This window comes from Rhineura floridana, chromosome 9 (assembly GCF_030035675.1).
Source record: "Rhineura floridana isolate rRhiFlo1 chromosome 9, rRhiFlo1.hap2, whole genome shotgun sequence".
NCBI classification, from domain to species: Eukaryota; Metazoa; Chordata; class Lepidosauria; order Squamata; family Rhineuridae; genus Rhineura; species Rhineura floridana.
This window is the reverse complement of record NC_084488.1, coordinates 11463455-11490626: the sequence shown is the minus strand read 5'-3', so window position 1 is coordinate 11490626 and position 27172 is coordinate 11463455. Positions and strand designations below refer to the sequence as shown.

The following is a 27172-nucleotide window of genomic DNA, read 5'->3' as shown; positions in this document are numbered from 1 at the left end:
GGTTCAACAGCTAGTGTCAACCAGATCGTTTCTTATCAAGTGGTTCAGCGCAGTTAAGTTTTGTTTTGTTAAGATATTGGGCGGGGGTATTACAGTACATGTGCAAATCTTTACTGTTTCCAGATTTATGAGCTGAATCCTCCCCTATTCCAGGGAAGAGTCGTTAAGAACAAAGATAGCCTAAAATAAAGCCAAGAAATATGGAACGGAGACAGAGACCATGCTTACATGTTCCTGACACATTATACTGTGTTTGGGTAATTTTTCTAGGATTAAAGATTTAGCCAATAAGACAATCTCACCATTGTCCTCATCTCTGTGGCTGGACTATGGTCATACTAATGATTCTCAAACTGATTGCAGGAAAATAAAGCGTTTGTTTAAGTGATCTGTTAATGGGAAGTGAAACTCTTTTGCCCCTTGAAGTCTTCAAGGAGCACTTCTCTGTGAATGCTCACAACATCCATAGAAGCAAATATTAGGGAAGACATCTGCTTCAGACAATGGAGAGTGGGTAATCAGATTAGACAATAATAGACTAGATCAGGATAGCCATCATAGTGCCCTGCAATTGAACTGTAATTCCCAGCAGCCCCAGTGGTCAGGGATGAATAATCAAAGTTGTTGTCCAACAACATCTGGTTACCTCTGGGCTGGATGGATTGATTTAGTCCTCCATCAATAAGAAAAATTGACTCATTCTGATAACAGGGTATTTAAAAAAAATCCCCGAAAAGCCATAAAGATAAAATACCTGGTGGAAGTTATTAAGCATAACACCATTTGCAAGATTTAAAAAAAATTGAGAACCCTTTCCCTATGAAATAATATAATTTCACATTAGCAATTGAATCAACAATGTCCTGCAATGCATAGTACAAAAATCAACAAGAGTGGTGTGTGTGAGGCGGTCTGATTGGTCACACTGTTTTTAACACTTAAAACAAGTGTAAAAAAATTGTGTCTTGTTTGCACACATACAACATAATTTACAACAGCTGCACAAATATAATGCAGTAATCCTGAGCTGAGGGTTCCCTGTGACAAGTCTCACAAACCTTCCAACCGTATCCCATGTTACTCAAGCAGCATATGCACAATCACCACATTTTACAACTGCATGAGTAGGAGAGACAAAATGGTTACACAAAGTGTATTGCTGCAATCTCCTGTCATTAAATCCACCATAGAGATGACATGTTCCCCTTAGTGTCAACAGCTCTAGGCCATCCCGCTTCTTCTGAGGCTGCCTCTCTTCAGGAATTCTACTCATGTGTAAAGGCAACATGCAGATGGGGAGTGTGGAGGGAAGTGTGCTAAACTACACTCCCATCTCTATCATATTTCATGAGCTGGAGGGTGGACCTGTAAGTGGGGAACTTCCTGTGTCATTGGAGACTTCCTGTACAATTTAGAACCGTGGAAGATCAGGATTCTAAGTTGTGCAGGAAGCTCTTCACAAGTCCAGGAGACTCCCTGCTGCAGAAGTCCACCCACCAACTCATGAAGGATGACAGCGGTCCCCACTTACATTTTGCTTTGAGTATGCCTCCAGAGGATTAGGGAAAGTACACATTTTGGTCTAGGCAACTGTATACACGATGAGGCACTGATCAATTTGATAGGGTCATTTTGATCCCTAGCACGTTACATGCATGGTTTTTCAACTGTCTTAATCATTCCAGTAGAGGCAGAATTAATCCTGCAAAGACCTAAGAATAAAAATATGGAGTTTTTCACTAAATTAAGGAGCTAGGGCTATCGAAGCACCACATAGCAATTAATACCTAGTCATGGTTGAGGGTTACCTGAAGCATGGAATTGTGAAAATGGGCACACAAGTTCTGTGGGTTTTTTCCAGTGCTGTCAGAGTACATTTGACCTCACATGTCAATGGAGAGTTCAAGTCAGACCAAACTTGCTTAACCTATAGTACAGCTGTTTTTTAGGGGTGTATGAATCTATGAGAGCCAGAGTGGTGCAGTGGTTAAGGTGTTGGACTACGACCTGGGAGACCAGGGTTCGAATCCCCACACAGCCACGAAGCTCACTGGGTGACCTTGGGCCAGTCACTGCCTCTCAGCCTCAGAGGAAGGCAATGGTAAACCCCCTCTGAATACCGCTTACCATGAAAACCCTATTCATAGGGTCGCCATAAGTCAGAATCGACTTGAAGGCAGTCCATCCAATCCATGAATCTGCTATAATTTCTGCAGCCTGATTCTTTGCTAGATAAATGGACTTTGCGCTTTTTAGTTTATATGAGAACAATTTATACGCTGCCTTTCTATCACATCCACAAGGTGGATCACAGCACAGATAATAAACGTAGCTTAAAACACAAAATCAAAGGTCCAATCTGTACAAAAAAGAATGAAGACAACAACTGAGAATTTAGGGCTAGTGTAAACCAGCAAGTCAAGCAGAACCATCCCAAAAGCTCTTCTAAAGAGCTGTGTTTGTCTTAGGGACAGCTGAGGTATTGTTTGTTGTTTAGTTTTTTACATTTCTGTCCTGCTTTTCTTTCATCAAGGAAACCAAGGTGGCCCACATGTGGTTCCCAGGTGGCTAGACCTAGACCAGCTTAGTTTCAGCAAGGTGATGGCCTCAAGTGCCTTCAGACCATACCCTGGGAATATCCACTGCCTGATTCTTATACCAGTCACTGTAAAGAAAAATAAAATACACTGTTTTTAATCAAGGGCTTTTGTTTCAGTTTGATATTTTATGGAAATTCTGTACAGCTTTTCTTTTCGTCCACTGGCAGAGAAATGTGACCATTTTTTTCACAGACTTGACAATTTGAAAGTAAATACTTTTATTGTTGTGCACACCATGTGTGGAATGTGCTGAAATAGATCCTTTCTCAGAGAATTATATTGCTATGTTTCAGATAAAGGCATCTCTTTCAAATTAGGTGGTTTTAAATTACAATTTTAGGATTATCACCTCAGTTTTATGTATGTATTTTCAAATAAGCGCCCTTTCATGTGAAAATGTGCTCCTCTCCAACAGGAAGAACGGCGCGTCATTTATGTTGGTAAAATTGGGCCTGACACAACCCGAACAGAACTGAAAGACCGGTTTGAAGTTTTTGGTGAAATTGAGGAGTGCACAGTAAATCTACAGGATGATGGGTAAAATTAGCCTTTTAGTTTATTCCTTGTTAGGAAACTTCCACACTTCAAAAAAAAATGGTAGTGAGAAAGTTCTGTGTCGGAAGTCAAGCTGAAATTTTGAAAAGCCTTTCCCCCCCCTTACCCCCCCATATTTATTAATCTTGCTATAGTTGAGATTTCCTGTCCCAGAAAAAAGTGTTTAGCTGTCTGACAGGACAATCGTGCTGATGAATGGATGTGGTACTGTTGGCATTTACGGTATGTGAGCTCTAGTAGAGCTCTTCTGAGGAAATGATGATGCTGACGTCCATTAATATTTTTTAATTGTTATTCACAACAATATGTTTTATTTTCAATTGCAGAGACAGCTATGGTTTCATTACTTACCGCTACACTTGTGACGCTTTTGCTGCTCTAGAAAATGGGTACAGTCTGCGCAGATCCAATGAACCTGACTTTGAGCTGTATTTCTGTGGACAAAAGCAATTTTGCAAGTCTAACTATGCAGACCTAGGTATGACATTTACTTTTTGCTGAATGTCATGCCTGCAAATTCAATATACTAAAGAGCTTTGTAATTTTCAAGCTAAACTAATATATATATATATATATATTAAGTTTAAAACGTCTTACTCAAAAAGTAGCTGCAATTATTTCTAATGTGTTTTCTGAACTGGATTCATGTATTTTTGATGTCATGGAAGATCATCATTTTGAGGTTATCAGAATGTAGGTGCAGTGAAAGTGAGCCTGGCTCTGTTTGTGAAGGGGTATTGTGCAATTGCTCCACTGCTTCCACAATTTTCAGCTCTGCCTATTCCTTGTGCCAGCGTAGACCTGTTGAAAATGGGTTGAGAACTGGGACAACAAATGGAGTTTAGATTGCTGGCTGTGTCATTCACTATGCCTGTATTCTCACTACCTTCAAATGGTTATAAGGCCCAATTTTTTAATTTTTTAAAATATTGATATCCCACCCTGCTGGTACAAAAGCATCTCTCAGGGTGGCTTTCAGCATTTCAAATTACAATTTTATAAAATCAACCAGAGACTAACTCAGGAGTTCAAAACAAAACATTTAACTGGTGAAAAATAGTAAGGGGAATGACTGGTGAAAAATAGTAAGGGGAGTGAACGAACCACACTTTACAGTGTATGGTATTCCATAATCTAGCTGCAGCCACTGAGAAGGCCTTCTCTCTCATCTCACAAAAAAGTTCTTCCACCCTAGGGAGGACGTAGGGAAGGACCTCTCCTGATCTGAGAGTGGGTAGAATGATATGGGAGGAGATGGTCCCTAAGGTATTCTGGACCTTAGTCATTTCTTGCTACCACAGGACTACCTGTACATATGGCAACTAGTACTTTCCTAATAAATGGCACCTGAGATGTTTTTCTCCAAAGACTCTCTTCTTATTTTACAGAATCCTCTTAACTGTATATTTCGATATTGTTAAGCAGGAAATATTTTTCTCTTATCAAAAATAGGATTAAGAGAGATGCCATGTGTAGCCCTTCTTAATAGCCTCACTGTATGTGTTTTAATTAATGGCTGGAATCATTAAGATTTCAGCACACTGCCATTCTTCTGTTTGAAATCTTGTATGCCCTCCCTCTGCTTTGTGTCATGCGAGAAGTGAATGCAAAGCAATATTTTCCCTAGCCAATTGATGTCTTCTCCGACTCTAAATGATAAAAGCGATATGCATTGTTCAAAGTGAATATGCTATAATTCACTTCACTGGCTAAATAGATAGTGTAAAGCTGCAGAGAGGCAGCTGACTGCTGGAGAGATAGAGGCCCAGTGATGAAAATATAAAAGGTGGCAAATCATTTGTTCAAACACTGGCTGATAAAATCCATGAAGACGGATTGAAGTCTTGACTTGATTTGACTTATCTTCCACACTGATGAAGACAGGGGTGTTTTTTTAGTATCTCAAAACATCTAGGGTATAAAATAAGTTGCCTTAAAGAGACCTCCTAGAACATTATCCATCACTGAGAGTGAGCTCTGGAAGAGCTTTCCATGTCGATTGTGTATCCTCAAACCTTTTCCTCAACAGAACTTCCCTGTGTCTTTCTGGGTTTTAATTTTAAAAATTGCTGAGCTTTTCCTGTAAGAGAAAAACGTATTGATGTAGGACTAAATTGTCAGATTCAACGTGTAAGACTGGTGTTGAAGGGAGGACAGTAGTAAACTAAACAGAAGAGGACTGAGGCCCTAATCAGGGGAGGCATCATATCATAAATCAATGTAAAACAGCAAAACCCTGAACACAAATAGCTAATTTTTTTAATTAATTAAAAAAAATAGAATACAAATGGCATCCTTGAATAAATATCCAAGGGAAGGGGTGATTGCAGTTAGTAGAACTTCCTTTGAAACCACCAGAATATTATCATTGTGTGTGATGAGTCCACAAATGTTGTTCAAAAGAGCTTGTAACATTCTAGCTCTACAAGCTGTGCTAGGAATAACTGCGACCCATTAAGAAGTGAGAGGAAAAATATAGTGTTGTAAATCAAATGCAGCACTAAAGCTAAGATTATTAAATGGTGAGGGGCTTGGAGTAAGTCTTTGCTTGCATATCCAGAGCCCATCTCACCGGGGTAAGATAGTGGTGCACAATCCTGTATGAATAGAGACACTGAATATTGATAAAGAGCCCCTTCTAACACTTCTTGTAGTGGTATGGGAGTCTTCTTCCAGTTTGGTTCTGCCTTTAGATTAGGAAATTGAGATCATATGGGAGAATTGCATGCTGTGGCTCCATCCCATACCAGCATCACCCCATCTGGGAACTGGTGCAACACTGGTATGGGAAGGACCTATGCATGGATTCCCCTGCCATTTCCTTAATACTCCAGTACTTTAAAAGGATTTGGAAGGACAGCTGTGAAGGTAAGATTGGAAGGAGTTGTATGGTCCTGTAGAATGTTGTTTGGGCCTGTAGATATGTAGCATGATAAATGTGTAATGGTGGTTAAGTTATTGCTCAAATATAAAGAAGTCATAGGTAAACAAATTAGTCACAGTTCTCCATTGCACATTAGAATCAAGACATCGTAAATCTCAGTGCAGTTTGCATTTCTAGAGTTGCATGCAAACCACTCTATACTGTAATTTCAAAGAGGCTCTATAAAAATAATCAAGAATATATATATATTCTTCTAGATTCAAACTCAGACGATTTTGATCCTGCTTCGACTAAGAGCAAGTATGACTCCATGGATTTTGACAGTTTACTTAAAGAGGCACAGCGAAGCTTGCGGAGGTAATGTGCATCATGGCCAAGGATAATGGAGGGATGGTGAATACCTCATGGACATCACGTCCTTCAATAATGGACAATGAAGAAGTCATGCTTACAAATTTCTCCTACTCTTTCCGTACAAAACCATAGTTTACACGAACAGCTGCTTAAGGAATAAAGAGGCAAAACGGGTCTGGTGTAAGCATTTGTGTACCCCTGGGTCTCCACTTTGCTTTTCCAGGGTGATGAGGGTGAGGGTTTTGATCTTTGTAGAGATGGCCAAGTGGGAACCACTGGAAATGGCAGCAGTTCCATAGAGATACATTTTTAAAATATGAAAACTCCAAAATGTGTACATACAACATTTTCAAAACAAAGCAAATTCAAACTTCAGCTGCTGACATCTGAGACACACTGCAGTTTTTTGTGGCTCTTCTTGTTTGTTTCATTGAAGAAGCTTCTTCTCACATCATGTTGTTTTAAAACGACGACAATCCTGAAGAAAACTACAGATCCACAAAACCCACCATCTCTCATTGTGCTTTTCTTGTGAAAGCAAGGGGGGGAAATTGTGAAAGGATTAAAAACCTCTATAGTGTTTTACAATTTTGTCTTTTTAATTGTGACCTCCATGTCAGTGTCCAAGACATTTATCTTGCATAGAGAAATTTTGAGACCCTCATTAACCGCCAGCATCTTTGGTGTGATTTCCCCGCCCGTTTGGTGAACCGACATGGTGTTACACTACAAAGACATTGAGGATAGTCCTTCAAGGGGAGGGGAAGAGGGGGATGGATGTACAGTTAGATTATTTGCTACATTCAAGAATGTAGTTAAGTATTTACAGATCTTAAATGGAGTATTTTTTATTTTGTGTACATACCGTATGACAAAATGATGCTCTTTTTTGTTACGGCTATGCACTGTAAATGCAGCGTTCTTTTAAAAAAAAAACTGCTGAATTTTTTCTTAATCAAGAATATTCAAATGTAATTATATGAGGCAAAACAATATTGTACACAAACATATTTAGAAAGCTGAACTTATGCTTATATATATTTGATTGTAAAAAAAGAAAAGTGTGTGAGGGGTATTGATGCTTTAGGCACATCATCCATCCCTTCGTTAATTAGCTTATCTAATAACAATGATTAGAATTCAGCCAAAGTTAAGAACAAAGTTATTCATTAGCTAGAGTCGTAGAATTGCGCCTGTACTTTACCACTCCTCAAAATGTCTACTTCAGTAATTTTCAGTCATGGGTAATTCACAGTATGGCAGTGTTGGGAACTGGATATATGTTCCCATATACTTGTATTATATTTGATATTAAAGCCCTGGGCCCTTCTGATGGATGTCCTAAGTTGGACATAAAGTCAGGAGGAGAGTGCAACACTTAGCAGAGAAGCAATGGGCAGGGGAGGAAACTTAAGTGTTGTGGTTTCCAGCCCCGTACCTGTCTAGCTCTATTAATTTCAGTGGAGTCCTTAAGTACATAGATAAATCTCTCAAATGAATTTGGTGAAGACCATGATAATATCTATACTTATTTGGGAGTAAGGCACACTGAACTCAATCAGACTTACTTCTGAGGAAACTTGCATAGAAATTGCACTGCAAAAGTGCTTAACTTTGGCTGGATCATACCCTTTGTGAAGAACTATGTTAGGCAACTAGCCATTAACCTCCTCTGCAATATTTTTCCACGTTACTATTATTATTATTGCGTCTCTTTCTTTAGCTGTTTTATATAAACAAATTTATTAAAGGGGGTGGGAGATTTTTCTCATTTTAAAGTTTTTCTAGAAGATACCATAATTTTATGTAAAGCTTCTCAAATGGGTAATCATTAAAAGGTGTTTTTATTTTATGTATTAATAATAGTTTTCAAACTAGAAGTCACAAATCTTTTTAAAAATGATACTTTGTTTTAATTGTTGTGACTTTAATTTGATAAAGAAAAACTGCTGTGGTACAGAGCACAGTTACGTTTTTTACAATAATCCTGTGTCTGAACACTGTTCTTGAAGCCAGTAATCTGTTCATTGGCAGAGTTCAATGATTATTTATGATTTTTAAATGTACTCATCTTGTATAAACACTAATTCTTCATTCCTTTGTTTATTTAAAGATGCATATTTATCGGTTGTGATTAACCTATTTATTATAAATTATGAGTTGACTAAAATAATAAAAAGGCCAGTGGAAATTTTATACCTAGGATGCACACCGGTTGTCAGGTTGCTAAATGTATTTTCATTTTTGGGGGAAAATCTAGCTTTTTTTCAGAAGCAGTGACTCTTCCTTATTTTTCTTTAACTATGCACTAATATGGCCTTAGAGGTGTCCATAACATTGTGGACGCCTTCAGATTGTATCAGAAATTGTAGAATCCATTTGCAAGCTTATGGGCTGGCACAGTGCAAGCCACTAAAACAGATTAACTTGTGTATCTATTATATGACTGATGTCTTGTCCATTCAAGTCATTCCTGTCAATCACCCTATTGGATTTCAAGTCAAATGTTCCTTGCAAGGTTGTTACTCCTTTTTAAGTTTCCTCTTTTAGGGCATTCACTGCTTGTTTACAGAATCACAAGAATTTCCCCAGAACGTTTATGGCTCTAAGAATGTATACAAACCTCCCAGCCTGCCAAACCAAATAGCTTTTTAGTGCCACAATGAGCTTGGCGGGGTCTACTGCAGGCCCACTGCACACAGAGGAGCCCAACATGGTTCCGGAGAACCCTGTTCTCCATCTAGCTACATGTAGATCAATGGGCTGCCATGGTGGGTAAAAGGTCCATGTGTCCATGTCCTCATCTAGCCTTCCCTCTTGCCTCATGATTCAGAAGAATAAGTAACTTCTTCAAGTGAAGGGAATGAATTCATTGGGGATATGAGAGGTGTGCATAGACCTCCCATTCATCCAAATGGCTTCTTGTGCTAGTTGCAGTTGGGTGTAGACAGGCAAAGGGGAAAGCAGGGCTCTATTGACTTTTATCAAGGTCCTGTGTATGTAAGTGCTGCACCCCAGTGACCTGAATCATGCTCAGGGCAAGGCATGATGGCAGTGAGGCTGGGTAATAATTTGCCTACTTAAACCAACCAGTGAGCAGATAGCTGTAGATGGAATATGCTGCAGCATTAACTATGGGTCTTTTTACAAGATGTTTAGAACTTGAATATGAGATGACAGAACCCAAACTGCTCAAATGAGTTTTCAGGTACAAAAGGGTGAATTGAAACACAGCACATGTGTTTTTTGGTAGTCAGGTATTCATATCTCAGTACAAAAAAAATTATTAAACCTGGTTCTTAATTGAAAATCTTGAAAGTGGAAGCAGTTTCTGAATCTTAAACAACTGTGCCCACCTTCATGTGCAAACACAGAAGGTGGGAGCCACTTCTCTTTGGTGTGACCCAACATATGTGATATGCATGTGAACTGGAACCATGTGGGTAGCCCACCCCACCCTTTGATTGTCCCCAAGGGGGGCGGGAAGCCTCGATTTTGAGTCAGGGGGAATAGGTGGCAAAAGACAGAACAGGCTCTTGGGTTGCAAATAATGCTCTATGCCTCATTTCCCACTGGAAATCATGAATCTGGACATCAAGCCACATGATCTCTACTGGGAGTGTGTGGACCATCATTTGTTCCGGTAGGCCAGATGGAGGAGTGGTAAAGGCAGAAGGCTTTTAAAGTGGGATTGGGCTTTGTGAATGTTAAAATAAAATAAAAAAAATCAAGTTTGATTTGAACACTTAAAAGGCCAATTAATTGGGGGAGGGGAGTCAATAGGGTTCTCCCATCTTTATGTTCTACATTCAGAGGCATACTGCCCCTGAACATGGAGGCTCCATTTAATTTCCATGGTCAACAGCTATTGATATGGTATTGACTGGGTAAAAACATAAGACCCCTGCTAGATCGGACAAATATCTTGTCTAGTTCAGTATCCTGCTTACCACAGTGGTCAACATGATGTCTGTGGGAAGCCTACAAGCAAGATATGCATGCAATAGCCTTCCCCTGCTGTTTCCCCCCAATTATTGGTGTACTATCCTGGAGTTAGTGTTCAGCCATCACCAGTAGCAATTGATAGCCTTGCCTTTGATGAACTTGTCTAATCCCCTTTTAAAGCTGTGTAAGTTATCAGCCATCACCACATCATCCAGTAACGAATTTTATAGTTTAGCTATGTGCTGCATGAAGCTAGAACATCCCCACATGAGGGGCTCTGTCTACATGGTTCCAGCAGCCCCCACACTGCAGGGAACCTGAGCAGTTATACATTTTAAACAGGGATGATATAAGTGGAGTGCACTTACTGTTTGGCATTCATTGCTTCTTCTAAAGATACAACATACCTACCTACCTACCTACCTAATCCCCCCCCCAAAAAAAGGTGTAGGGAAACTGATTTTGTCCCATGATCAGTGCATCTGAGTCTGACATCTATCCTCATTTTTATCACCAGCATATTGTGTTCAAGTAGATTCCACTGTGTCCTGTTCTATGCCTGCTCTTTTTTGTCTTTGTATTCCTAAGTAGGTAGATAGCAATAAAAGAGAACTTTTTCACAAGCTTTGTTTCGCATACTGTAGCACCCTTCCAGTCTGCGTAATCCTTGCCATTCATTGCTTGTAGGTTTAAGATACAGGTATTTTAACGTTTGATTGTGTGAATGCCAAACTAAACGTTTACAGCTTTTTCTTTCTGGATTTTGAGTGTCTTCTGTTGTAAAGGAAAAAAAATTAAAGCAATAAATTATTTTTTAAGAAATCAATATTTAGTATATCATGTGTTCAAGGACCAGGCGCATTGCCGATTTTCGCCTTTCAATTTTCATGATTCAGTTTTTAAATACGTTGTTTTAACCTGGATTGCTAACATAAAGAAAACCGTGTTTGTGTGCTTGTGTTTTAAGATAGCTGCTATGTCACAGAGCAGATTTTACTTTTATTATTTTTCTGGCCAGCTTGCCTGGTAAATACTTTCTTCTTGAAGTTGGTTTTTCCTCTGCAGGCACATATGAAATTAATGTGATTGTATAGTGGGTGAGCAACCTCTTGTCCCCGTCCAATCTCTGCATGAGACTCAGGCTACCATACACAAATATTTTGCTGAACTTGGAATGCATATCTCAATTTAGATGCCATCTATACCCATTGCATTGTATTTACATCCACATTTCTGGCACAACTAGTCATGCATATGTACAAGCAACTAGTAGTTGGAATGTATATTGTTCTGCAGTCTATGTGGGTAGCCATCAAGTGCTTCCATTCTTCAAAAAGGTGTTTCCTATTTGCACATGTCCTATGTTGCCAAATTGTAATATAGATCTATATGTCTTTTAGATGAAGATGTTTTGCCTCTGCTTCCATGCTGTCCATATCTGGTAAGAGAACCAGTACTTATAAATAATAGCCTTTCTCAGCAACATAACAAAGCAATTCCTCCATAACACAAAAATGATCAGAATCCAAACAGAGGGAGCCCAAAATTGGGAAGTAAAATAGCAGTTGGTGCAAAATGGTTCCAAACCACTATTGTCCTGCCAGCAAAGATTGTAACGTACAAGGAGTGGTTTGTGCCATTAGTGGTTTGCCCCATTAATAAGCTGGGTCAGTTTGCAAAAAAAAATGAAATAAAACCTTTTTATATCCCTTTAGATGTGAGCTTCCAGTAGGCAATGATTATGTGTCCTGTTTGGATGGCTATAATGGAACTTCAATCACTGTAGTATAAGATCTGATCTATAAATGACCTAGACTAGCCATGTAATGTGATGATTCTAAATTTGTACCTATGTGACAGATGTTTTCAATAGCGTGAAAGTACTTAGCTGATGCAATTGCTATAGAACGTGTATAGTAAGGAGAAGGTGGTAAAAACAATGCTAAACAAAGGAGAGTGAGCTATTAGGCTAGCCCTACTTGGGCATTCCTTTCATCTCTATATGTAATAGTTTTTGACTCATTGTATGATTATTTCTGTGAAATCCCCCCCCCTTTTAAAAACAAGAAAAAGGTGCGGTCCACATCAGCCTCAATGAACAAAATAAAGGGAATCAAATATTTCAACCCTACTCCCTGCCCCTGTTACTTCCCCCAAGCAAGCAGGGTCTGTGCTTCAGGGTGGCTGTGGACAGAATTCTGCACATGTTCAGGGGAAAAACCCACAGACTTTTTGGCATGACGTGACAGACTCTCTGCTTTCACCTTAAAGTTTTCTTAATCTGGTTTGAAAGTATGCAAGGAATGGCTATTGAAATAGAAGTTAGTTGGGCAGAGACGAGGCTCCATGTTCTGCATAGCTCCCTCCCACTCCCTGTGATTATTGGAATCAATGTATGCAAATAATTTAATTATATTTGCCAAGTTAACGCAGGTCAATAGAATCCACCTTTTCTTGTTAGAGAATTTAGATGATCTTGGGTGTTCAGTCTCTCACACCAGGGGGAGAGTTGAGCTATGCTCACTGGCTTCACCCCCTCGGTTGCATCCCGCCCAGCCCAGCCCTGCTGCCGTCCTCACACTGAGAGTGCAGGATTGAAGAGGGAAGCTTCTCATACACATGCAGGCTCCCTGTAGGATTTAGGACCCTGGTAATGCAGGGAGCCTATGTGTGTTGCAGAAGGCTCCCCACTTCAGAATGGTAGCAGTGAGGAAGGGGCAGGACTGTGCTTCCAGCCACACAGTTATAACTGGCATGGACCATCATACCTGAAGAGGGCTAGAACATCAGGTATATCTTTAGGAGAGTGCACACACCAATGGCATGTGGACATTTTCTTGTTTTGAATTGCAATTTACATCTGCAAGACTGCTCTCTTTCTGAACCTGAAGAGCAAATGTATAAGTGAAAGGTATCCAAGGAAGGTAGCTGAGGGGTAGGTGTTCATCTTGTAAGTTGTGAAATGGTACAGCAAGATTAGCCAGTGTGGTGCCCTCCAGATGTTGTGGACTACAACTTCCATCAGCCCCAGCCAGCATGGTCAATAGTCGGGGATGGTGGGAACTGCAGGCCACAACATCGGAGGACACCATGTTGGCTACCACTGTGATACAGTATATCTTGATGGTCTTGGAAACTCAGTGATGAGATTTTTTTTAAAGTAGGAATCTTCCATTCAAGCATTGCATGGTGGAGGGAGAGAGAGACAAGCCTCTTCACTTGCTAATGTGCCTGATCAGGTTATGGAACATAATCACTACCTGGCTGGCTAAGACCCTCAGTCCACTTCTTGGAGGGCACCATTGGACTTGCCTGGACTACTTCAGAAGAGAAGCGCAGCAGGAATGAAGCCATCTGTTTCCAGCACAATTTTAATTGAAATGTTGCGGTGGATAAAAAATGGAAAGTGGGTAAGAACTTTTCCAAGTCCCAAGAGGCAGGAAAGCTAATGGAAAGAAAGGTGGCTGTGGGTGTGGTGCAGTGTAGGTCATGGACGAAGAAACGAATTTGAAAGAGGTAGAGGAGAGGGAGGCTTGAGTTGCACAAGAGGGTAATTCTGACAGCTGAGGCTTCTGCTATCATTTTGGCATTGTGAGCTGGCAACCCTTAAAAGTACAATAAAGGCTATGAATATGGCATGCATAGGTGGGATGATTTCGCATATTGATTTCTGCTAATTAGCCAGTTATGTGACTGTAGGCTTCTATAAATGTATCATACACAGGAACTATTGAAGTTATTATCCCACTGCAATTTGTTCCACAGCCCAATTCCTAGATATTGTGCTGGGAACATAGCCAATATTCTTGAATATTTCTACAAAAAAAAGGTACAGGGTACTTAATGCTCCCTGCTACATTCCTATCTGCATTATTGGCTCAAATTAGTCACCACAGCAATCTTGCGGTAAGTGAAATTTGACGTATGTTTTGAGATTCTTCAACAGCTGGGACATAACAAAGAATATGGAGGGAAGCAAAAATCTGTATGTTTTGTAAAATTGTTTAGCTGTTCGATGAGCATCTGGACACCTCTTAAGATATCGTAACCACATTTTGCAAGATGGTGCCTGAAATAAAGGAGCTGGCTTTTATCTGTGTTTGGATTCAGTTGGACAGCATGTTGAATCAAGATGGCGGACTGAACCTTTCAAAACTGCACTGATCTTTTGTTCCTCAGAATTCCTGAGTAATGCCAGGTAACAGACTGCTAGTGAGTTTATATTAATGAATTTGTTCAAGGGGAAGGTTACATCTGCACATCCTTAAGTTGTCACAGGATTTCTCCTGAAGCAAAAAATATAATGGATTTAGAAGCTCTTCATCAGGTAAACCATTTGAATGAATATCAAAAGAAGCCAAAAGGGTTTTGGTAACACAGCTTGTCCACCCTATCCTTTCTTCAAATCCATCTGCTATCTGTGGGTGTTACACTCCATGAGTTTCAGGGTGGCTACCGATCCTGAAGCAAATGTTATGGCTCACTGTCTCAATCTGGGCCAGCGCCCAAGGGTGGCCAGATCGAGTCCTGGCTGAGTACCCCGTGGCCCACAGGGGCCCCTGAAGGGCCCCACATTAGGGTGGAGGAGTAGGACTCCCCTGCTGTGGATCGCAGGGAGGGAGCTTTCAGGCTACGCACCCGTTCACTCGTTCCACCTACCTCTACTGTATTCTGAGGCTGTGCGTGCTGCACATGCAGGGTTGCCATCAACCAAGATGGTAGCAGAGGCTTTTTAAGGGGCTGATGCTCCTACCGCCATCTTGGTTGATGGCAGTCATGTGCACACGGATGCGCATAGCATACTGTGCATGCGTCCCATCAACCAAGATGGTGGCGGGGACATCCGCCCCTTAGAGAAGCCTCCACTGCCATCTTGGTTGATGGCAACCCTGTGTACGCAGCATGCTTATTAACAGGAGATGAAAGAAAGATAGGTGAAACAGGCAGGAGCCATGTGCCCGGGGCAAGCTGGTGCCCAAGGGCACAGTCATGCCTGGCGCCGGTCCTGCTCTCAGTATTCCGTTAACACAAATATAACTTCCAGTCTTTACCATATGCTATTCCTCTGGCATTAATTTAATTTGTCTGTTTTGCTCTCTTGCATTTAGGAAATACAAGATATGAGTTTATAATACATTATGGGAATTAAGTGGATTAGCATATATCTATGCTACATTGTTAATTTGTTTTAAAGGAATTATGAGACTATATGTTTTATCCTGTGGTTCAAAAATCTTACTGTCATAAGATACTTTTCATATTTTCTCAGATGCACGAATAGGCACAATAATAACCTGGCCTGACCATAACTCACTATAGTTCAGTATATTTAGGATAACAATATATTGATATTATTTATATATATATATCTAGTGTTACCAAATAACAGAAGCCAGGAGGTGTCTAACTGTCAATGTGCTGAAAAGTATATTATGTCACTTGCATTCTGCCCAATTTTCAAAACAAATTTGGAGAAACAAATGTTGAGACTTAATTCTAGATTTAACTTTAATAAGCACAATAGTCCTTTCTTATTGTTAATTATGTTTTGTACATTACATTCTATGAATGCAAGCTGATATTGTCAACTTGTACTCAACATTGATATTCCAGGTTCACAAGCCCACCACTACACAGTGTTACAAATCAATTTTCTCTACTTTATCAAACAGCAGAAAGTAATAAAGAAGGTCACAAACAGTACACTAGTTCCTTGGAGGTTTGTAACTCCATGATTTAATTTAAACCTCACAAGATTGAATCAAAAGTTGAATTAATCCCTTAGGGGAACAATTCTATACAGATTCTATTGATAGACACCAAGTAACCCATTCTCATTGGGATGTAACATATTCGTTAATACGGTGGGACAAGCACCCTATTACTTTCGTATGACACACTTCAACATCAAGAGAATGTGCACATACTTGGCATTTCCAAGGAATGTGTGTCAGGTTTCAGGAGGAGGGGGAGTGAGTGAGTGTGTGAGAGAGAGAGAGTGTGTGTACAAGATGCAGCAAGATCTGAAAGCCTGCTCTTCCTTGTATTCACTGCAGTGGTTTTAAGGGTATTTAGCTAGTTAGTTAGTTAGTTTATATCCCACCCTTCCTCCTAGCAAGAGCCCAGGGTGGCAAACAGAAGCGCTAAAAACACTTTAAAACATCATAAAAACAGACCTTAAAATACATTAAAACAAAACAGCGTTAAAAACATCTTTAAAAAAAGGGTTAAGAACATATTATTTTAAAAAAAGCATATTAACAGCAATTCTAGCACACGCAGACTGGGATAGGTCTCAACTTAAAAGGCTTGTTGAAAGAGGAAAGTCTTCAAAAGGCGCTGAAAAAATAGCAGAGATGGCGCCTGCCTAATATTTAAGGGGAGGGAATTCCACAGGGTAGGTGCCGTCACACTAAACGTCTGTTTCCTATATTGTGCAGAATGAACCTCCTGATAAGATGGTATCTGCAGGAGGCCCTTACCTGCACTGCTCAGTGATCGATGGTATATAAGGGGTAAGACGGTCTTTCAGGTATCCTGGTCCCCAGCTTAAAAACAAAACATCTTTAAAACAATTACAGTAAGATACAATTACAGTAAGATACAGACTGGAATAAGGTCTATACTTACAAGGCTTGTTGAAAGAGGAAGGATACCAGGGTACCAAAACAACAACAGACGGTGCCTGTCTAAGGGAAGGAAATTCCAAAGGGTATTAAGTAGTTATTTTATGATTTAAATACTGGAAGAAAGAGGGTCATTTGGGGCAAATAAATGACATTTTTTCCTTTGATGCAAAGGAATAGGTAAGGAGTTAAAATAGTTAAATTGGTCCAGATCTCACACACAGTGGATGAAGTGGTAAACTTGTGTCAGTAATTCACCACTTCTGATTACAGTTTGAGCCCACGTCATCAAATTCACCTCTAAACAGAAATGCAAATTATGTATAGAACACTAGACTGTATTTTCTTTTGCTATCATGTAGGATTCCTCTCCTCTTTCTTTCAGGGGGGAGCATTCCATCAGGTGAGCATTCACTGCAGTCTGTAGCAGTACAATCCAAACACAGGTTTTGTACCTCACCTGCCATTTATGTGGGCAAAGCCTCAATCGTAGAACCATATTAACTCGTTTGAAATAGAGGTACATGTGAGGACTGATCTGAGAAACAGGTAGAAGAAAGTTGTTCCCTGTGCCTTCCCTAAATGATGCCCCTTTAAATCCCCTGCTAATGTAGCCTGATGACCGTTGCCACCAAGTCCTCTGTTTACCTACAATGCAAGTGCCAACCACCTGCTCAAAAATGGAGATTTCTTTACAGCTGCAAGAGCCCATGCCATTGTAACTGTAGCTTTCTGTGGCATGAATAATGTACCGTATTAGTTAGACATGCTCTCGGTTGTGCACTCCAGCCAGCAAGTAGCGGAGGGTAGAAGCTATCACTGAATAATGATTAATTACTCTCTCTTCTGGCCAATCTCAGTTTAGTAAACTGGTCACACAGCATGTTACATGGGCTGTGTCAGCTCCATATGAGATTACTCCTTCAATGATGCACATCGCAACCATTGTTTGCTTCCAGTTTGTGCCGAACGAGAGTTTAGATGGAAACTCATTTATCTACTTATCTCAGCTGCCAGTCACAACTACTAAACCCAGTGGTGCCTACTGCAGACTAAGCACAGAAGAACAGTACCTTCTCCAAGAGCTTCTGTTTGCATTTTCTATATAAAGGATGGGAAATTGGAAAATAGTAATACTCTCGAGTAGTAGTTTGCAAGCTGCCCGGCAATTCTTCAGTGAGGAGACCAGTCATGGAGGGTGAGATTCTCTAGAAGACAACATACCATTCTGCCCCTGCAGAATGTAGCTGCAGGAGGGTGCTGGGCATGTTATAGGTCACACCCCCAGTTTACGCAGGGTAGCAAGGAGGTCTAAATGGCCTGACCGCTTCTCCACTCCATATGAGCTGATGGCATGCCCTAAATCTTTCTCCCAAATCTTATTTAACACACAGTTTCCTCAGCAAGCAGGTCAATGCAGAAATGGTTGAGAACCTCTGCTTTAGTGAGGTAAACACAGAGTAGTTTGGGTACAAGAACTGTGTGAGCCATAATTCTGCAGACAGATGCATCTTCCACTGAGAGCCTGATCCATTCTGTATTGAAACGTATGGAAAGCTCCATTAACAGGAAAGCTTATGTAGGAAAAACAGTCAGAGAGAATTGAGAGTTCAAAGTGTAAACCACGAGAAAAATCCAGACCCCTATTGGACTTTTTTCTGACAGTGGTCTCATAATTTGTTGAAATTAATTAAAAATCAGCCATGTTCACAGAGTACCTGTAATCCTATTATTGACCTTGCCCCATACTCTGACCTTCATCTTCTGCAGTTTAAAAATTTAAAAATGTGGGGCTGATTTTTAATTAATTTCAGAAATTTAACATTGGAGTCAATGATAAGCGGGGGCATGATCAGTAAGAATCAACTGTCAGTGTTCTAAAAGCCAGACTCACAGCTGTTTTGCTTGGCTTATCAGGGGGCCACACCTACACCAGTCATTCATTCTACTTTAAACAGTCATGGCTTCCCCCAAAGAATCCTGGAAAGTGTATTTTGTGAAGGGTGCTGAGAGTTGTTAGGAGACTCCTGTTCCCCTGACAGAGCTCCAGTGGCCAGAGTGGTTGAACAGTCAGCCTCTCTTTCTGGAGACTGTAGCTCTGTGAGGGGAATAGGGCCTCTCCTAGCAACTCTCAATACCCTTCACAAATGACACTTCCCAGGATTCTTTGGGAGAAGCCATGACTGTCTAAAGTGAAATAACGGTCTGCTGTGGATGTGTCCAGGGACAGCTTTGGTTTAAATTTGGGTGGGAGACTACATGTGCCTGCTGTAGTATAAAAAGGTGATGGAAACTCTGAAAAACGATACTGTTCACAATGTTTTCCATTTGGAAAGGGGCTTCCCCTCTGCCCAGTGCCCGCCCACTCCATCTCCTCCACTCCACAACTTCTCTCCCTTCTTCCTTCCCTTCTCTCCCTGCCTCTCCCCCCAGGTCATTCACCTACCCTAAGCATGATTGTACAGGAGTAACTCAAAAAGCATGCAAACGATCAAATCTACCCTACCCTACCCTCCTCCTCCCCCCATCAACTCCTTCCCCCTTCCCTCCCCCTGCCCTCATCCCTCACACCCCTCACCTCTCCCCTTCTAATCCTTTCCTTCCCTCCTTCCCTCTCCTCTTCCCTTCCCCCCCTCTTCTCTTTCCCCAGGTCAGTCTCACCTATCCTAAGCATGATTACATGGGAGTAATTCCCATTGAACACAATAAACATGCAAACATGCCCTCAAACCTGCATGCAAATGATCAGACCTGTCTTCCCCCTCTCTCCTCCCCCTCCCCCTTCCCCTCCCCTCTTACTTTCTCCTTCTCCCCTGCTCACTTCAGCCATCCCTTCCTCCCTCCCCCAGGTCAGTTTCACCTATCCTAAGCATGATTGCACAGGAGTAAATCCCACTGAACTCAACAAGCATGCAAACATGCCCTCAAACATGCCCTCCTCCTCCCCTGCCCCTCCCACCTGCTCTCCTCCCCCTCCTCCCCTATGCCCTATCCTTCCCTCTCCCTGACCTTCCTCCCCCTCCCCTCCCCCTCTCCATGATCAGTTTCACCCATCCTAAGCATGATTGCAGGGGAGTAAATCCCACTGAACTCAATAAGCATGCAAATGATCAATCCATTCTCAGCAAACTTGCACAGGATCACATTTCTTATCTCCCGGATTAAAAAGCAGAGAAATTTATTAATAGGCAAAACATTCCTTCCAAGCTACATGGGAAGTGGATCGCCACCACTCACCGTATGCACAGAGGCACATGTTACCAAATTCTGCCAAGCTACACAGGAAGTAGATTGGACTGTGAAAGACCAACTCAAATTGTGTTTGCATTTTTACAGATTTGTAGGGCAGTACAATATCTGAGAGAGGAGGACAGGTCTCCTGCCCCCCTGATGCATTCACTATAGCTGCTCAGTTTCCCTTTTTAAAGTTTGATAGAAATATCTGTTGGCTATAGGTACCAACTTAAACTGCGAGGTGTTTTTTTTTTGCCTGTTAGTGAATTGTAATTAAAGTTTGATGTAGTCTTCTGTGATTGACGTTGTCTAAAAGGACTACAGATTTTATGATATCATTAAGGAGGTATTTCTGCACAAACCATTCCAAAAGCTGTTTTTGCAACTCACATTTGGGTTTCAGTTTGTCGGTGTAATTATGAACATCTTCCCCTTACATTGTTCTCGATTGCTCTTATTCTCAATTTACGTCCCTTTTCCACAACAACATAGTCATAAAGCCTGATTGGCTTTGTTTGAGACACCACCATTTCACTATGTGATCCCTGATTTGCTTGGATCACCATTCTGACTGATACAGATGAGAACAAGAAACGTCAGGTTTTTTTTGGGGGGGGGGGTTGAAATAGAAATGATGCTAAAGCAGCAGCCAGGAAAACCAACAGCACTGATTTGGGGGTGATGTGGAAAATGCACAAAGTATTGCTGCCCACCAACGTCACTATTTGACTTGCAGATCAAAAGTGGTAGATGTTCTGCATGATCCTACTTTAGAATAGCTGATGGAATTGTGTTGGAAACCTTAATTTTCCACACATGCTTCATTTCTCTGGCTAGATTTCACTGTTTTATTTTTTCATTCTTTTTCGGTGTTATGGGTGAGAGGGACACTTTCTGATATAGGCTGCAGTCCTAGAAGTGCTTACCTGGGAGTAGGGATGGAAAGACCTGTCGGTTTTGCTTCTCTCAGTTTCTCCTTTTCCCAGTCTTAAATCAGTTCTCCACACTTCTGCAGCAATTAGTGATTTTTTAAAATAAAAAAATCTGAAAATTCTCCCGCGTTTCAGTGTGAATTTCTCCTGCTATACACGTGTTGGCAAATGATTTTCATGACGTGATTGTGTTTTGCAAGACTTTCTGTGCTGCGTGAGATGGAGCAGTCAGCTTCTACGTCTTTTATGCAAGATGCTTTCTAGCTTTCATAGTTCCCAATACAAGGAAGTGTGTGTTAATTACCTAAATCAACACATAGTCTGTGACATGATTTCTCATAGGAAAATGATGGTCAGACTGACTAATACGCAGCAGAGAGAGAGGCAGGGCTGGCATGGCTCTACATAACTCACCTGTCTTGCTGAAAAAGTGGAAGATGATGGGGAAACGATCTCCGGAGATAAACCCCAATAAAAAATTCTGGCTCCAACTTGTGTGAGGTTGTTGCCTATCCGACAGATTCCCTCAATTTTAATTATACATTGGCAACAGCTTTATCGCTCCTTATCTCTTTTTGGAGCTGGATAATTATGAAGCAACAGATGAGAGCCGCTTCACCCATCACTCACACGAGGGCTATAGCACGGGAGAAGGGAAGGCTTTGTCCTAAGAGAAGTTGGGCCAGGCTGTTCAGAGCTAAATCCAGGTGCAACTGCTAATACCGCATTTGCACAAATCATCCTCTTTGTCATTTTCAGCCTCATTACAAGTGTCTTGTCTCTGGGTGGCTTCAGGTGATACCCTCCCTAAAACCACCACTGACCTTTGCAGTCGCCAAGTGTAAGAAATTATGTGGCAGTAGGTTAAGAATATTTAAAAAGCACCTTACTAGATCAGAGCAAAGACCGTTCTGGTACCGTGTCTTGTCTCCAACCGTGGCCAAGCTGGTAGCCTGAAGTGTTCATCATGTCATGTTTTAGATGCTTTTCACAACTACTCCATGTTCAAATTGGTTTCTGCTCAACAAGCAGCAGCTGCAGATGACTTTGTGTGTTGAAGACCTATTTCCTTTCGATCCCCAATACTTGGTGATACTTCTTGGGAAGAAGTGTGTTGTCTGACTATACCCATGACTGGGGCAAAAGGCAGAAGTAGTAGATGCTGAAGTGTGGTTAGCCAGATAAATTTTGAAAATCTACCTTGTCTAATGAGAGAAAATAGATGGAGAGAAATGTTACGTGGTAAGCATTGGCTTGGCCCAAGGGATAGGAGAGAAATGTGTTTGGTTCACATTTTAATGTGAACCTGCCTAATTCACTGTTCCCAAACAAATATGGAAAGTGAAATGAAGCTATCCTTCAAAATTTGCATTCCTCCAAATTTTGCAATGCAGTTCTCCAAGCATGAAAAGGTGTACCAAAATATACAGTAAATATTAGATTCATGAATATAGCATAGTAAAATGCATTATATTAGGAAAACTCATTTGCAAAAATATGCATATTCAGTAAAAATGCATACACACTTGTGTATATTAGGAGAAATGTATGTGAAAATGCATACAAACTTTCATATGGCCTTTAAAAAGAAACTTGTGGAAATGGGGCAAACTGAACTTAAGATTGGAAAAATAAGAACTCAACATGTCAGAATCAAAATGGACAGATTTGCCCATCCTTACCTGGCCCAAATGGTTCCTTGATCCCAAAGTCACCAGCGTGACATAGAAAGAAGTCGTGGAGAAGTTGTTCCAGCACTAGCAATGTCTTTCACATAATCCCTGCCATGTGGTGATGTCAGTTTCAATATTTTTACTCGGAAAAGGGTTATTTCTTTGGATGCACTTTTCATTGAAAGCACAATATAAATATGATATAGAAAGAAACACAATGCAATCCTGACTAGCTTTTCAAAAAAAAAATCTTGCTGACAGTCCGGATCACATGGAAATGAATAAACTAAACAGTCCAGCAACTTCACTTTAAGATTCCATTCAGCAGAAAAACCTTTGGGCACAATATATTCTGTATAACTTTTGATGCCTTACTTAGGCAGATTATTATTATTGCATTTATATACCGCCCCATAGCCGAAGCTCTCTGGGCAGTTTCAACAAGAACTATCAGATCCCCATACTATATGCCATACAGCTGGAACCATTTGGGATTGCCCAAATCAAAGCATACTTTCATGTTGCGATCTCCCCAATACGTTCATTCTTCCCTTGCCCTCTTTCAAAAGCCTAGCCCACATGAACAGTTGAAAAAGTGGTAAAGCAGTGCCACTGCAGTCTGCAAGTACAGCAATCTCATGACTGAATGTTCCTTCATTTTTTAAAAAACGCAGCTTTCACTATATAGAGAACTGAAGGTGTAAGGGAGAAAAATTCTAGAGCAGCCATCTCCATACTCATCTGTTGCGAAGTACAGAGCCATGTCATCCCAAATGTGCAGTCTAAAGGGGTACAGTGCAGGGACAGTTTTACTGCTTCACCCATTGTTTTTGTGGACCAGGCCTCAGTGGTAGTTCTCCTATTGGATTGTGGGATTGCTTGATTTAGCTGCCAATCTCTTGTCTCTGTGGCGTCTCTCTGAAGTTCTACTAAATCTCTTTTGGTGAAACTGTACAAATCTGTATTTTAGGAGAAGAACTTTCATTCAGCACAAATCTCCCAGCCTATCGCATAGGACTTAACTGAATAATATAGTCTCTATGGGGATGCAGTGATGGATACTGGGGAGTTGACAGCCCGGGAAGACAGAATGAGATCTTTGGACTGCCTTCTAATGAATACGGACAGAGAATGTGCTCTGAGCATGAATCCAGCTCTTATAAAATAGCACCGAGCATTTAAAAAATCAGAAATAAATCACATGCTGAAGTCATAGATAGCTTCACTAATCCTACAGGGCATGTATAATAACGCTAGTTTGTCTAACTAGTTTTTAAAATGCAAGATGCAATCTTCCTTTTGTTGTAACAGATACCTCTTCCTTCAGCAAAGGGGAAATATAGATATTTGTGCATAACATATAGTTGATGTATACCTGGTTTATTCTATCTTATTCTTTTTTAAATCCCATTATGGAAGGAGGACGTTGGAGCAGACAATAACATTAAAACTGGCCTTGGTGGTAAGGTTGCTAGTCACATGAACAACCTCTAACAGTAAAGGACTAAATGGGGGGAAATTTCTGTTAAAATATGAAAGCTAATTGTAAAGTAAGCCTTCCCCTCTGTCTGCAACTCTGTAAAAGCAATTGCCTAGTAGAGCAGTAGGCCAAAAAAGTGACTTCATTTGTCACCTCATTCATTAGCATATACCTGTAGGCAGCCATTTTGTTTTCATTTCAGAGGTGCAATTTTCCTTCAATAGCTTTAGAAATAATTTAAAATGGGGGGCACACAGGGAGAAAATAAAAAGTAAGAAACCCACCTGCAGTTATAAGCCCACATCTTGAACCATTTCACCTCCTATGCTTTTGTTTGGGGGCGGATTGCTTCAAAAAGATGACCAACGTCAGGCAAACGACTGAAATAAATGGAGACCAGTTCTCATCTAGAAACAAATCTCCCAACAAACCAGCCATTATGGCACCAAGAGAATGTAGATTCATTTCATTTTTTAAAAAAATCTCTTTAAGCTAGATTCTGGGTTCTGTCATTCACTGGTGTGATGATTTTTTTTTCTTGAGCAATTTTCAAACAACGGGTCTGCTTCCATGCAACTGTGGGACACCCTGGTTAATATTGTTGGAAGTGAGGCAAGAGCAACTCCTGCTTTGTTCTTTTGCTTATGTTCCAGAAGGGGGATAGAGTTAAGGTCCTCCAGATGGCTAGGCTTGACTACCTGTGATGCTCTGACTGACTTCCTTCCGTCGCTAGACTGATATGTCTTAGGGAAGCTTATCTGCCCTTCCTCCTTCTGCCCTTTACCCTTCCTCTCTTGTTTGACTGTCTGAGAGAGAGGAGACACCTTTGTCTCTGCTCTCTCTCTCCTAGCTATGAGGGCAGCTCCCAAGCCTGGGCATTATGCCTCCAACTTAGTTAGAACTAGTATGCCTTTCTATCTACTGTGTGTTTCTATAAATAAAGTAGCTTTTCTTATTTTACTAAGTCTTAAGTCTCAGTGATCTCAATGTAGAGTAAAAGCCTGCTTTCCTGGCACACTGGCACACACACATTTCAGACCGCTGTTGTTCTCTGCTAACAAATATACAAATTTACACAATTACAAGGGTTATGCTGGCCCAGTAACCTAAGCTGAATTGCAAGTTGTGTCTAAAGCTGAAAAGGCTAAATACTGCGTGTGATTCACAAAAGAAATCAACAAAAGGGAGACTTTAAGTTAGAGAAAGAAAAGCAGAAGAAAAGATAGGAAAGGATGGCTGAAGAATCAACACTTGAGAGATGCATCCCAAGGCTGGAGAAGGATAATTATGCGGTGTGGAATCATCGGTTCACTGCGATCCTTGAAGGGGAAGATTTAAACACATGCACTGGCACACGCACATTTCAGACTGCTGTTGTTCTCTGCTAACAAATATACAAATTTACACAACAACAAATATTGCCTCCCCGAGTCCCATCCTCATCTTTGCCCAGTCTCAGTGATGGGGCTGTACCTTTTGATGCTGCTTCTTGGGATTCCAGAGGGAATTAATGCTTCACAGAGTTTCCATGGTCTGGGGGTCATGCAGAAATGGATGCATCCAATCTTATAGCTTAATTTTTCCAGGCACCCCCCCCCCAAATCCAGACTAATATGCAGTGAGTGGGCCAGCATAATTGCTGCGCTAGAGCATGCAAAAGAGACAGAGTCCAGGAGGAACTGACTTTGATAGTTAGATAAACTTGACATGGAATCAGCAACATGGTGCTGTGGCAAACAAGCACAGTGCCCTACTAGACTGCATCAGTTCTAGAAACCTACCCATAACACGCAATAAGAAAAGTGATGTTGTGTAGAGAATGAAGATAGATAAAACAGCAATAGGTTTAAATTACATGAAGGTAACAGTAAGCAGTAGTGTAGTGCGTTCTACTTCACTGTTCAGTTTATTGTGAGGCCAGGTGCAAGTTTATTCTACCCCTACTTACTCGCTTACTTGACAGGAACAAAACCTGTTACGTGGACTATTTGCTTGCGGATCATAACCCACAGGTAACTCAATTGGTAGCTAAGTTCTGTGTGGCAGCTATTGCCGCTAGAAAGTTATTAATTTCAACAATGCAAGTAGATTAATTGATGGTTTTTAGATAGAATCAGTTCCTTACTATTGTAAATATCGTTGTTTGCTATTTTGTTTTCTTTGGTCTTTGACCGTAATAAACTTGATTCATTCATTCATTCAGTAGCGTAGTGGCAAATTCAGAAGTTCAGCCCCCTCGCTGATAGTAACAGCCACACACACACACTTACTTCTTTTTTTGCTGCTGCTGCTGGGTTGAGAATGTGGTCCTTGTTGGTGCCTTCTCCCACAACAACAGAAGTCCACAGAAGCCAATAAGTATGAAAGGGGAAAGTGCTAGCTATTGAGAAGAGTCATCTCAGTGGCTAACTCACTTCCTTTCACTCTGCAGAAAAGGGAAGGAAGCATGTTAGAAGACTCTTCTCAATGCCTACCTTTGTTGTGCTGATTGGCTAGTAGGATGCTGGAGACATAGGGACCCTGTAGGGACCCTGTTCCCAAAAAGGTAAAGGGTCTAAGACCCCCTGAGACCCTGGATGACTACATCCCTGACAATAAGAGAAAGAGCAGTGAATTAAGCTATCTATGGAGGTTCTGATATCTTTCACTTATTTTTTCTCCAAGAAAGGCAAGGCAGCCATAGGGTATCTTGTCTGAGGCATTTGCTCGACGCAATGGCCCATGGAGTATCTTTTAGCACTATTGTTGTAAGAGCATCTTTGTGCAGTGAAATAATAGAATAGTAGTGTTGGAAGGGAAGAGTTGAAAGGTCATCGAGTCCGACCCGGTGCTCAATGCAGGAATTCCATTAAATGATAGGGCACTTCTACTCCAGCTGCCCCTATTCGC

General features: G+C 40.9%; 1 protein-coding gene across 6 annotated transcripts in view; it reads left to right on the top strand.

Moving 5' to 3' along the window:
• PPARGC1A (PPARG coactivator 1 alpha) overlaps positions 1 to 11136 on the top strand; it is a 931093-nt gene extending 919957 nt beyond the window's left edge. For all 6 annotated transcript variants that reach the window (XM_061583991.1, XM_061583992.1, XM_061583995.1 and 3 more), the window contains 3 exons: positions 3016 to 3137; positions 3482 to 3633; positions 6297 to 11136. In XM_061583991.1, coding sequence (XP_061439975.1) covers positions 3016 to 3137; positions 3482 to 3633; positions 6297 to 6400 — 378 coding nt within the window. In that variant the 3' untranslated portion in view covers positions 6401 to 11136. The remainder of the gene's footprint in view (positions 1 to 3015; positions 3138 to 3481; positions 3634 to 6296) is intronic.
• The last annotated feature ends 16036 nt before the right edge of the window (positions 11137 to 27172 follow it).